Genomic DNA, 14,653 nt, shown 5'->3' with positions numbered 1-14,653 from the left:
ACATGTGACAATATAATGTATTTCATAGCAAGTATCCTATACGAAAATATTGTAGCCGAAAGTCGACTTATATGAGTATGGGGGTACAAATTCGTAATAATTTGCGACTCGATCTGGCAACTCTGACGTCACAGCCCTCTCAATCCTCTCCTGCCACGGCAATATTGATGTCTGTGTTTCGTGTGCGTCCAGGAATTAAAGTTTCGTGCATTATTGGACATATTTCCTTTCATTATCAAATGTGAAAGATGTGAGTAGCATATTTTACTTCAAAGAGCTGTTACAGATTTAAGCGTAATAAAAATAGTTTAGGTACTGTCACATCCTGTATGTCTGAATAACTGTTTTAGAACACTGGCATCATAATATATGGTTTATCTTTAACAGTTTTTGTATAATACTTTTTTTTTGTAAAATTATAATTTAAGAAGTTGTTAATATTTCCTACTTATTGTTCAGCCTGTATAATGGTGTACACTAACTTATCATTCGCCGAAAGAAAAAGAAAGTAAACATGATGACATGCTACAATATTGCATACCGGTATATACAAATTAGATGTTGAGTACAATAAATTGAAATATTCCGGTACCGTACTCATAGTTTTATAGAATACGGTCAGTGTTCTGACAAGACTCTGTACAAGAAATTTGAGTTCATTACAGTCTATGATATTACATTTGAAATTAATACAAGGTACGAGAAAATGAAGTTTCCTGAAATTATTTATGTATGCACTGAGAGTAACGTATCATTCAATGACCAAATAATACATAATGTGTAAAAAATATGTAGGCCTGCATTGGAACTGATGTACATATAAATAAATAGGCAGTTGATATCTGCATATCGGTATCTCTGTTGTCCAGAAAACACATTTAAGAAAGGATAAGTGTAACTAGATAATTTTATAGCCTACATTCTGATTATACAACTTTTAACATTCGGAAAATATATATATATATATATATATATATATATATATATATATATATATCCGCGCCGTGGCGTCGCGGTCTAAGGCATCCTGCCTACGACTCGCGTTACGGAATGCGCGCTGGTTCGAGTCCTCGTGGGACAAGAAATTTTCTCATGAAATTTCGGCCAGTGTATGGGACCGGTGCCCACCCAGCATCGTGATGCCCTTGGGGAGCTACGATAGGTAGCGAAATCCGGTTGCGAATGCCAGCTATAACGGCTTGGGGGATCATCGTGCTAACCACACGATACCTCCATTCTGGTTGGATGATCGTCCACCTCTGCTTCGGCATGTGGGCGTGAGGCCAGCAGCCGGCTGGTCGGTCTAGGCCCTTCACGGGCTGTAGCGCCACGGATTATTATTATTATATATATATGTATATATATATATATACATACACACATACATACACACACACACACACACACACACACACACACACAGTGAAACCTCTTCGTACGGACACTCCTCATATACAGACAGATTTTTATGTCTCAACTGAAATAATATAGAAATAATGATAAATTTAACTCTCGTTTACGGACACACGGACAGCTGTTTCATAGTCCTAAAGCTTGCTTTACCTCGTGACTGCGGACAGAACTTGAATTTTAAGACCTAATGTGTTGCAAAAATGGAAAATTTAGTTTTGAGAACTGTACAGAAATTCCTTAACATGTAAGAAGACAATAAGGATCTCATAGGCTACCACTAACCCAGCCGGCTACCCCTTGTTAGCTGGAAGCGGGTGGATAAACAAAGTCATAAAATTTAACTTGTCTGATGGGTCCAAGTTTTCCGCGATCGTGAAATTGTATTCGACACAAGTTTGGGTTAGTGGATTATTCTCTTCACTTGAATTAGTTGTTCTGTTTCGAGAGACATGGCACCTGAACGTAAAGGTTAAGTTGAAAACTGTAAATTACAGTACTGCATAACTGTAGACGTAAAGTAAAATTGCATGGCACAGTGCTGTATTTTCCTTTTTCGGTCTTATTTACTGTAGTTCAAAGTTTCAAAAAATTTACTGTAGTACAGTAGACTGTATTTAGAATTAAACTACAGTAATACATTTCATTTAAAGCGTGAAGGGATACATAATGCATATTATAAATTTACTATTAGATTGGGGAGCCTCCCTCCCAATGAAGGACACCTCCCAGATGCGGACAGATTGTTACGTCCCTTCGATGTCCGTAAATGAGAGGTTTTACTGTATACACTTTATATTCCGAAGGTAATTTTTATTGCACAGAACTTTTTCAAGGGCATATGATCATTTCCAAACAAATGTTTAGTCACCTGGATTAGTAAATTCATCATAATTCAAAAGTTTTTGTGCTTTAAGTAATCCTATATTGTCTGTAGTGAAGCTAAATTTAGTGGATTTTTCTTGATAATAACGTATTGAATATCATAATTTTATATAACATTTTGCTAGTTTGTAACGTGTTTAGAACTTTAAGATAAAATATGTAATGCCAACTTGTAATAAGTGTTTCTCCACAGTTCAATTTCAGTATATCACTGTGAATTACAATACATCTTCTTTCGGTTGTGATGGATTGGATGAAGATGGAACCTGAAGCTGACCCATTGGGTTTACAACATCATGACCACAGAAACAAAATGGAAGAGAATAAAGATTTATCACAGGTAAATTGATACCTATGACTTAATGTTTAATTACCATTGGCAGAAAAGCAATTAGTATCCTATGCCATAATTGTGTGGTATAAGATATGATTTGCACTGATAATATTACTTGCACATCGAAGTCTCCATATAGCCAGAAATTTCCACGTGAAGTTTGAATAGTCTGTGGAACCAGTGCCCATCATACATCATAAGTGATAAATTCAGAGCCACAGTGAGTAATGTAATCTAGTTTGGAAAACCAGCTTGATCAGCCCTGCCAGAGCCTTCTTCAGTTACAAGCCAGAGCATGGGTAAGTTTGGCAATGCTGAGTGGAAGCGGAAGATTCTAAAGTGATATTAATGTAATTGTGCTTCCTCATTGCTTTCGTTGTACGTAACGTGTATTTTTTCAACATTAGTTTATGCACAAAGGTAAGATCAAGATTCAGAGTAGTGATGTAAATTATTACGGATTCGAAAATAGTGTTTTATTGCAATCAATTAGCTATGCTTCTGAATACAGCGTAAGTAGGCTACTTACATACAAAGACTGCCACTTAAATAACTACAAAAAACGCTTTTATTGATAGTGCAAAGGTAAATAAATAAATAAAAAAATATTCCTTGCACCGAAAATAATAACCTCAATAATGCAATAAAGACGTAAGTTCCTACGTAGTATTCTTAAGTTCCATTCAATTAACAAATTTTGTGGCTAGCAAATTGACAATGTTTTGCGACTTAATGGTGTTTAACCTTAACGTTGAAGGTCTAGGATACATTTTAATATTATCTTATGCGATTATTTTTTTCAGTAGGTTATTTTACGACGCTTTATCAACAGCTTAGGTTATTTAGCGTCTGAATGAGATGAAGGTGATAATGCCGGTGAAATGAGTCCGGGGTCCAGCACCGGAAGTTACCCAGCATTTGCTCATATTGGGTTGAGGGAAAACCCCGGAAAAAACCTCAACCAGGTAACTTGACCCGACCGGGAATCGAACCCGGGCCACCTGGTTTCACGGCCAGACGCGCTAACCGTTACTCCACAGGTGTGGACTCTTATGCGATTATCTATCGTGCTTTTCTATCAATATCGTATTTCAGATGCCCAGGAAGCCAGTTTTAGTTTGAACTTGGCCAGTCACTATAACAATACTATTATCCTAAATTATTTGTCATAAACTTTTTAAAATATAATTTTAAATAAATACAACTGCAGAAAACAAGCTAAGAATGTAAATAATGCACATAAAATAAAAATGTAAACAGAGGAAACTGACATATTACAATAAAGTATGAGGATATAAATACAGTTTAGGCCAAATATAAAGATGTATGAAAAAATTAAGAAACATACCTTCAACATAATACATAACAAAACACATCATTATCTATTAACTCGGTGAAATCGTTCACCACATTCAGTACTAAATAATCCAAGTCACCGGCATAGCTCCATCAACTAAGGCGCTTGCCTGTCGATCCAGAGTTGCACTTGGGCATGTGTTCGATTCTTGCTTCGCCTGATCCTCGGCCTCATCTTGCGAAATACCATTTCGCTATCATCAATTCCATCGATGCAAAATAACCTACTAGTTGATACTTCGTCGTTAAATAAAAAAAAAAAAGGAAAAGAAAATCATCAGAGAAAAAATCCTAATGGAAATGGAGGAAATGCATTTCAAGACACACATTGCACCCCATTTTATAGTACGCTTTCAATATTGTTCACTAATATTTCATAGTTTGATGCCCTGTAGTTTCCAAGAAAATTACTTGTTTGAAGGATTTTTATGCTATTTTTTCCTCAACATTGAAAATTTCAAGGGAATGTCAATCAACAACCAGGTTTCTTATTTGGAAGCTATGACAAATTTCTTCTTTGATTTTAGCTTCACGTAGTCTAGGAAATTTGTCAAAAAACTCCTAAAGACTCCTCCATTTCAATCCAATCCTTTTACAAACATTATTACTATTTCCAGTTTAATATGTAAAACTGGCAATTTTATTTTAGTTTGATCTATGAATGGACGAATGGTATTTTTCTATGTTCTGTCGAAAGCCTCCTGTATAGTTTCATAATGATCAAGGATGTTGATTGGACCTAGAGGAAGCAATAAAACCTTCTCCAGATTGTAACTGGCTGTTACAAAAATATATACATGTAGTACATTGCAATTCCGAAAATTAAGCAAAACCGCTTGGTATGATTATCTTTGAAATGCAAACCAATCATGCAAAATGAATGTTTATTTTGTGTTTAGCAGCTTAGAATTAGCGAAAGTTCTTTGTTCCTCCAATAATTTTGCTATTGACCAGTGTTACGAGACATTGCCTATATCTCTTAAAATCTGGTTCCCAATCTACCTTAATTTTTTTCTCTAATCTGTCACCTGTGTTGAAAGCAGTAGTAATCGACTGTCATATACTGAACCAGAGTTATGGCTGTTGCACATCAATTTAACCTCAAAATAGCTAAATTAAACTATTCATTTCTGATATCTTTATGTTTTGTAGCAAGATAATTCATTCAATCTGCAATCGACAGCCATGAAGACAGAATACGTGGACCACAGCTGTGATCTCATGTCAGAGATAAAAGTTGAAGGCAGTCCAGTTTCTGTAAACTTCCCTGTGGTAAGTCTGAAGTTCATGTAAGCAGTGCTGGATGTAGGTGTAGTGCTACCCATAGACAGTCCTAAAATTGCCCCCCCCCAACTCCCACAAACAACTATAAGCAGCTATTATACAGGTCATTGTTAGTTTGAATTAGTTTTAAATGAAATGAAGAGGTTGCAGGAAAAACGATGAATGTCACATTTCTATTAAGGATTACATAATGATCTAATTGAGTCTATAACTGCAAGATGTAGTGCTGTTTCTATAGAAAATAAAGGAAAGGATTACTGTATTCGTGGTGATAATTCTCCTTTTTACCATTTTTCATAAGAACAACATTAAATTTCGCAGTGTTCCATTGAATTAGATAATGACATCAACCTTAAGAAAACTGTGACATTCATCGTTTTTCCCGCAAACTCTTCAAATTTTACAATTCAGGAAACAAATTACTGGAATCAAAATACTTGCATCTTACTTGTAAATTGTAAAGGTTTTTCTTTGTGCTTTCTTTACATAGAAAGCATTGATGTTGTCATCAAAGTCGATCTGACGAAGTACATTAAACTCGATGTAAAGAAACATGTTCAAACTTATTCAGTGTTGAAACAAAATTGATTTGTGAAAGGCGACCGTGGCTTATTTTTAAGCATTGGTTTTCTTAGTAAAATAATTTGATCGCTGAGAACCAGGCTGTTTTATAACAGTCTTTCCTTTATCTAAAAAGTTGGATTTATGCCCCCATAAACTTGTCATGAGGCTATTTCAAAGTTTTCATTGTCCAGCTTTGAAAGTCAGGTACTTAAAATGAGTCTCCTAAAAAATAGTGTAACGGATTTTGAACAGTCTGGTTCTCAGCCATCTAATTATTACGAGTATTTCTTTGTTCGATAGAAAGTATAAAGTGAATTGAAAAATTAACTCCAACTCTTTGCGAAATAAACCTTTCATATCGAATTATATAGTGCACATGCTGGAAAGTGATTCAATAGTATTGTTGAAGATTTAACCTGTATTGGAAATGTAACTGAGAGTTGTGGTTACTGTTTACAGCAATAAATAATAAACACACATCCAATTTGATTTTCAACAATTCATTTTTGTTTATACAAGCAGTTAAATTTAAACAGTTTCATAGTATAATAACGTGATACCGGTATTAGAATCTAATTATGCAGCTGTACACTTTCCTTTTACTCTCGTCACGACCGCGACAATGCGATAAAACAACAATATCCGGTTTCCACAAGGTGTTCAAGAACAAACTTCAAAAAATATTTACCAACAAGTGTTTTAAAAGCAAATTTAACAGTAAAATGAAAGTGGAAAAAAAGAAAAGGAAAAGAAGAAGAGAGAGAGAGAGAAAATCCCGCCTTAAGCAGTTGCCTAGGTTGCTTTGGTCTAAATCTGGCACTGCATGTAAGTGGTTCACTTTCAGTATAGCTATAGATGTACAGATCAGAGCCGTTAATAATGTCAGATCACTGTTAATCATTTTCTGGTTTTCCAATTTTTATAAACTTAAACTACAATTAGGCCTATCTCGAATGCATGAATAAAGTTGTTCTATATAGAAACAGGATTCCATTTTAACTTTACAATATTTTTTATTGTTGGTGCTCTAGCAATTTGCTAGCTATTGAGTGAGAGGTTCAAACTGATAAATAAGGTTATTCAAAAATTAGGAAAGATTTGAAAGTCCTCTAACTTTGTCCAGATATAAGTTTATAGAAAAATAAATAAAATTAATATTTTGTGTATAAAAAATGGAATTTACTGAGGCATAAATCTGTTTGTAAGGATATGCCACACTGTTAACTAGGCTCATCTGCTTTCGGCTTGCAAGTTGATTCACGCTGCATATTTAAAAATTGTCGCATGTTAAAACCATTAGTGCTTGCTATGAATCAACTGAAAAAAAAAAAAGAAAAATAATAATTCATTCACAATAGCTTATATTGCTGTTTATTTATTTCATTCGCCTTAGCATTAATAGTGAAACAAATCAATGAGTATACAAATCTGGCTTTCAGGTATAGCTTCTTGTAAGATTTGTATAATACACGTCACTGTTCCTTAACAGTAAATTACAAATTTAAGTCACACAGCATGGTATGCACTCAATGCTGGGTCTCTGACATCTTGTCAACCCATCTGAGGTATGTGGATATAAATAGATTAAGTGCCACTCTCAGGTAAAGGTCCTGGATTGGATACCTGGTACCGGAAGCAATATTTCCCTTGAAATTATTAAATTGAAGCAGTAGTTTTCTTGAAAATAAATTACGTTGATGAGGAATTTTATTATTTTTATGCTCTACTACTGCTTCTGCTATTGTCCCCACCTGTGGAGTAATGGTCAGCGCGTCTGGCTGCGAAACCAGGTGGCCCGGGTTCGAATCCCGGTCGGGGCAAGTTACCTGGTTGAGGTTTTTTCCGGGGTTTTCCCTCAACCCAATACGAGCAAATGCTGGGTAACTTTCAGTGCTGGACCCCTGACTCATTTCACCGGCATTATCACCTTGATATCATTCAGATGCTAAATAACCTAGATGTTGATACAGCGTCGTAAAATAACCCAATAGTCTTCCTCGTATGTAATCGTGAAAACTTTGTAACTAATTCATCAGTTCATAGCATAAATACACGTCAAAAAAATGACTTTCATACTCCATCGGCAAGTCTATCGTGCTATCAAAAAGGAGTGCGTTATATGGCAGTAAAAATTTTTAATAGCCTCCCTATCGATATAAAAAATGAAACTCAAAACATAAAATTATTTAGGGCCAAATTAAAGAAGTACCTAATTTCTCACGCCTTCTATTCTGTAGGTAAATTCATGACATTCAATAACACTTCATGAAATTGATATTAAAACTATGTGTTGTACTAGTAGACTATATTGTAAATCTCGTCTGTATATATTTCATCTAGACTGTGACTATAAATTAAGATTTTATAATAGTATTAAGTTTTTTGACTTGTTCCATATTCTAGCTGTAAGCATGTATCAATACCATGGAATGTTAATAAATACAATACAATACAATACAAAACAACTTCTGCTATTACGAAAATTACTACTACTATTGTTGTTGCTTGGTATCAACCCCTTTGATTTGATTACCTGGCTGGATTTTTCCGAGGTTTTTCCCCAACTAAAAGGCAAATGCCAGATAATCTTTTGGCGAATCCTCGGACCTCATCTCATCTCATTACATCTCGCCAAAGTATTGTAAAAAATTGCAGAAAATTGTAAAAATTGTAGAAAATTACTAAATTGTAAAACTGTAAAAATTTGTAAAAAATTGTAATTATAATATTGTAAAATTTTGACTTGTTCCACATCTTAAAGCTTCATTGCTCATGTAAGATCTATGGAATAAAATGAATGAATGAATATACCTACAACTACTACTATTACTGCTACTAATACAAATAATACCAATATTTGACTATTACTTCTGCTACTAATGCTGCTGGTACTATTACTTCTACTCAAGGTTTAAGCCACAGTCGCATTTGTAGCATTTTGCTACTCGACTTCTAAAAATGCAACAAACTTAGAATGTAAATGTGCAAAAATACGACAACCAGATTGGACTTCAGAAACGAAAATGGTAATGGAGAAACTGAAGTCAAAGATGTGTTTGAACTAATCTGAATTTAAATGAAATGCTAATGGCATGGGCAAGGTATTGAGCAATAGACGTTCAGGAATGGATTTCAAAGATTTGGTGGAATTCATTTAAGTTAAGCGAACAATTTTTTCTAATTGCTTTATATAATTTCATCGCATACTGTAAATTGTGAGCGAGGATTTAGTTGAATGAATCTTGTAAAATCTGGAATTAGAAACCACCTTTCAGTAAAAGTGTTAGCACTCTGTTAACAGTAAATCTTGAAGGGCCTACTACTAAAGAATTTCAATGTTTAGAGTGCCCATAAAATAACATATTTTAATATGATGTAAATTCAGCAGAAATTGATTCTAAACATACCTATGGTCTGTCCAAAACAATTTCCGACCTGACAAATGGCGCCTTTAGCATGTTACCATGGCAACCATTCGAATCAACCAATCACGAGACATGCGTAACCATGATAACAGGACGGTGTTGCCGTGTCTATGTTTACAAGCTGCACGTGAATACCACGGCCTAGCGGTGAATGCAGTGCCCGGAATGACTGAGTTGGCTGGTTAACGCGTGCTTTGTGTGAATTAAAAATATTATTTAGTTGTATTATTGTTTTAGTGTATCGATAATTATTGTGTTCAAATTATATTACACGTATTATCTTCGTTGTCATTGGTGGAGTGTGTGGTTAGTGTGCGTTTTTCTAGTTTCTGCGAGAGTTTCTAAACAGGTGACGTGTGCAGTGTCGGAAGGAAGGAAAGGCAGGCGGAGAACAAAGAATATTGTACAAGGTGCCCCGTTAAAGAGTCAAGCGTGAGGCGGAAAAAGATAATGGCGGGTCTCTTTTACCTTCGGCGCAAGTCGTAATAAGAACTGCTGCTTGTGTTAAAATTAATAAGAGCACTGTTATTGATATTGGAAAAGAAAAAGGCCGTGGAGATTTTAATCATAAATATTTTTTAGTTTACTATTTTTTCAACGTCTTTCTAACAACATTACATTGAAGAATACAGACACTTATAAAAGTAAAGGCTTCGTATTAAATTTAAACTTGTTTTTACAGTTTACAATCCTTTTGACGCTTTTCTAACGGTATTACATTGAAGAATACTGGTACTACTACTACTACTACTACTAATAATAATAATGATAGACTAATAAAAGTAATAATGTACACCAATTTTAATACCTAGTGTTCAACAAATTGGTTAGAAATGTATGTGTTCATGTCAGCCGTTCATTACTGCACTCTATCGGCAGCGCGCTCACTTACACGAAAGATGGGCAACATGACAACACTGCTCCCCCTTCTCTGTAAACTGTCAAGTCGGAAGTAGTTTTGGTCAAGGTATACGTCTAATGATTTACTTAAATAAGTATGCCTAGAGTGTGGTAAGAGGGATTGAAAGTAATAAAACTCCAAGAAATAAATTACATAACTTTTTGTTTCTGCATACTTTATTAATTTTATCTTTCTGCACAATTATAATATTGCACAAGTATTTCGTAGTTTGCACAAATATAATATTTTATTTGTGCATTTTTCCGACAATTATTTATTTCCAGCATAAACTCTGCTTCTACTACCACAGAGCCTTCAATTGAAGTTCATCTGTGAGTATGCAACCCCATGCACTGTGGCTGGAAGTACACTGTTTGCCGGCTGACTTGGATATTCATAGCCCCTTAAGTCAAGTGCATTGTTCATGCAGTTTACAATTACAGTAACAACCTACCTTTGGTATAGAAGATGTTGGAAAAGATGTCTTTGTGCCGTGACACATTTCATGCCTTTTAAGAAAATGTGCATTAACACGCATTAGTTCTTCTGAAATGCTGCAATTTTCCTTCTTATATTGTCCTTCAGTTCTTCCGGCTTATACACATTACTCTAATACACTTTATTTTTCATGTTCCCTCATAAAGAGAAATTACATTTGGCAAGATCTGGGAATCGCGCTGTCCATATTCCCTTACTGAAGACCCTATCTTCAAAATTTTCCCCAAATAATGCTAAATCAGCTGTATGTGATGCAGTGGAGTCTTGTTGATACAATGACTGTGTCCTTTCAGTGTCAGATAAATCTTGTAGGAATGGTGTGATTATGTTATCCCTATACCTCTGTGATTCAGGTATTTAAAAAAAATATAGCCCCTATAATTCTGTAAGCATTCTCTGCGTACCATGTACAGAGAGTTCTCAGTCATGCATTGTCATTTTTACATAGTTAACTAAAACCCTCTTCATTATTTACTCTCCTTTCCAGGAAGATTCTTTCGATTTGGACAGAGTTAAGGAGGAGGTAAAACTGGAAGTGTCTTCAGAAGAAGATGAAGTATTGACTGAGAGGTGAGCATAGTGATCTATATTTGTCTTATACTATTCTGACACAGCTTCATTTATTTTATGATGTGGAATATACATTTTAATGTGTGTGTGTATCTAATGCTCTGGATTTAGCAATGGAGCCATCATCCTTCTTGCTTCCCAATATTTAAAAAACATTTCATGAGCTGATTTTAACCATTTTCTTGAAGGACATCATGTTTTTAAGAGTTGGCGGTTGTACTGTCGTTTCTCAATCCCCTATATGAAAGGAGGACCACACCTGTCTTTGGTAAGCGGGTTCTTCGGACCTAGCCGGGAGGGCTTACTTGAGTCCACTGACTGTTCCCAGCTCTGCCTCCTGTGGAACGCGTCTCTATGCCATGACAGGCTAGAATAGATAATTACCTGTTGGTCCCTGGGAGATATTTCATTTCTCTCCTACCTGGGGACGCGTCCTCTAGGGGTTACAGGTTCCCCCGAGGGAGATTTTTAATGTACAATATACTATATTGTATCTAATACAGTGGCATAATTTACACCCCCACAGACCCTGCATTGCAGGGTAACCCAAAGTCAGGACGTTCAATGGTTACGGCACATATTTGGAAATGACTTCGAATTACAGTTGAGGGCCCACATTATGTATTTTCCGTAATTCATAGCCGCTCTTTTTACTCCCTGGCATATGGTAATCAGCAACACGCCTGCTTGTTACTAGATTTAATTCATCATTTTTTTCATGTTTTCTGACAGTGAAACCTTTTAAAAGTAATTATGAACATTTAAGTGGTACAGAAAAACGCAAAAGGAAAAAAACTTGGAAAATATGTTTCTGAATTGACTAAATTAGACCAAGCAGTCAAACACAAACTACCTGTGGTAGAACAAATGCCAGTGCTCCAATACCATGACTCAATAAAGACTTAGTGCTCTCAGTGTATCAAGTATTGAATGTGAAAAGGCCCTTGATCTACATGATTTGATTGAGTCATTTGTTTCTCAAAGGCCAGAAGATGAAAGCGCTTGTTGAACTAAGCTTCACATATAATTTATCTTAGTTAGGCCTATTATTGCGTAATTATAGCCTTAGTAAAATACAAATTATATCATTTAAATTTTTTTCAGTTCCGTTCACTCAATTTTGTTTAAAAATGGAGTATTTTGCTATGCTAAATTGTTTTATTCAAATTTTATGTAAAAAATAAAATTATGAAAATATAAAAAGATGGCAGTAAGGAAAGGGACCCAGATTATCACTTTTGCTCGGGGGCCTGAGCTATAAAAAGTCACGCCAGTGATCTAATATATAGATGTGCTTCTTCATGTGGATGCCTCAATGCATTTTCGTACTGAAATGACATAAGATTTACTTATTTACTAATATATTGCTTTTAAGGAACCCAGAGGTTCATTGCTGCCCTCAAATAAGCCTTCGCTCTATTCTCCAACGCATTGTGGCATACTCAAGCAGGAAATAACAAAATATTAACGTTTAGGAACAGATGCATTATAGGTACCAGTACTGCCAGATACATATCTCCTAAAGAAGAATGAACGGAAGTAGCAGTACTCTATTTTTATTTTATTTTTGGTCCAGAGGAAATACTCGTCTTTTACGACATTACTAATAATATGATTATGTTCCCTGAAGGAAAAAAAAATGAAGTGTTGTATTTTCAGGTAAGAATATGAATTGATATTATCAAATAGTCTGGTGGTACCAAGTTAACTAAATGGGGAAATTTCAGAGCTAGAGGGAAACTACAGGGCTAAATGTAAATGTATATTTCTCCACTTTTTATGACAGTTTGGTAATAGAGCTGCAAAATAGGGCTTGGAACCAGTTTTTATTCGACTGGTGAGAAAATATCAAATTAGAGCTTCCGACCAAATGTCCAAGTTTGAAGTGGTGACTCGTTTTCAGGCTAGACAGAACAGTAGCCATACTTGATCATACACGAACACTAACGTTTTCTAAGTACACAGATGGAGTAACAATTGAAGGAAATTTACTGTACCTAATTAAAAAAATAAGCTCGAAATAAGCCTACAATTTTAATTGGCCACCTTAATACACTTTTTTTTTCATTATTTTGAACTTGCGATAATTTCGTAACTACTCGTAATATAAAAGAAACAGAACATTGGTAATAGCTAGAGCCTGGATGTTAGGCAAAATGCCTTTTTAAACCGAGTGTATATGTGAAATACCTATTAGAGATGTATATGAAAGTCTTATAGTTTGCAAAAGGGTGTCTGTCGGATACAGGGGGGAGAGCCATTAATCCTTCCCATTGAAGGATTTAAGGAACCAACCTGGACAAATACCCAATGTCCCATCCCTACCTTCTCGTGGTGCAGCTGTTAGTAAGCATAATTTTACAAGCTGAACTAAAGGGAGGGGCTACTCATCAATTAGCACTGGTCAGCTTGATGAGTTAATGACTGAATTTGGTATAATTTTTCTCTGTTCAATACCTAATTCCCTCTTTACCCTTTCCTATCCAGTCCTCTGACTGAACTCTTACTTTCTTCGACCCCGACGGCATTAGAGCATTCGAGGCCTAGGGGTTCATTTCCCTTTCCTTCCTCCTCTTTCTACTTTTCTGTTCCTAGTGCTGACCTGCTATGGCACTAAAATCGTCCTCTAGTGGCTTAAGGAGGGAAAGCTGGTGATCAACAAGATCTCCCAGCAGGGTCCAATGGACCCGTCGACCAACAGCAGGTGTGGTCCTCCAGACATTCTGGGGGTTGTGTGTGAATGAAGTAGCCACCAAAACGTTAAAATATGGTGTTCACTTAAATCGGCTACAACTTGCCATTTTCACTCCAAAAATATTGGAGTGCAAGAGGTCAAATGACTTTATTGTCAAACGCCTGGCATTGGAAAACAACAATAACATATTTCATTGTAAAAATTATAATTGTACAATAATTATAATTATTTAAAATCGTTAAAAAAGTGGCAAGATGCTTACTGTGGCTTGTTCTTCAGAAATCGAAAGAAAGATCGGATATCCTTTTTTATTTCCTGATTATTGCAAGCATATACGGCATAATACTTTCCAGACATACTTCGGATCTTTTTTGTACACACTACATTACTACACTACCATGAACATCATGAATAAATTGAAATTATAGGTCTCGCAACCACGGAATACCGACAGAAGGAATGCGAATGAAACACTGCGATAAGGAAGAGTGGGCGAGAAGAAAGGTCACGAGATAACTTGAATGATATTCAAGAGTACAGTCGGAAGAGAAATGACATCGATTGAATCAGTCTTGCGTTGTGATAGTTACATTACATCTTTAGTTTGTTCCATTGCATGTGAATGCATGTCTTGTATCGCACGGTATTATTATTTCATTCGTAAACATTATGTTGCGCGTTTAAGTAGGTTCGAATTTTTCTCTTGTTATGTTCTTTATTTCCACAGCGAT

General features: G+C 35.5%; 1 protein-coding gene across 1 annotated transcript in view; it reads left to right on the top strand.

Moving 5' to 3' along the window:
- LOC138691815 (zinc finger protein 723-like) overlaps positions 1 to 14,653 on the top strand; it is a 31,616-nt gene continuing 16,963 nt past the window's right edge. Inside the window, exons 1-4 of the mRNA XM_069814280.1 lie at positions 1 to 250; positions 2,489 to 2,635; positions 5,138 to 5,257; positions 11,145 to 11,227. Coding sequence (XP_069670381.1) covers positions 2,540 to 2,635; positions 5,138 to 5,257; positions 11,145 to 11,227 — 299 coding nt within the window. The 5' untranslated portion in view covers positions 1 to 250; positions 2,489 to 2,539. The remainder of the gene's footprint in view (positions 251 to 2,488; positions 2,636 to 5,137; positions 5,258 to 11,144; positions 11,228 to 14,653) is intronic.

The sequence above is a fragment of the Periplaneta americana genome, chromosome 16 (genome assembly GCF_040183065.1).
Source record: "Periplaneta americana isolate PAMFEO1 chromosome 16, P.americana_PAMFEO1_priV1, whole genome shotgun sequence".
Taxonomy (NCBI): Eukaryota; Metazoa; Arthropoda; class Insecta; order Blattodea; family Blattidae; genus Periplaneta; species Periplaneta americana.
This window is presented reverse-complemented; position numbering and strand designations above follow the sequence as displayed.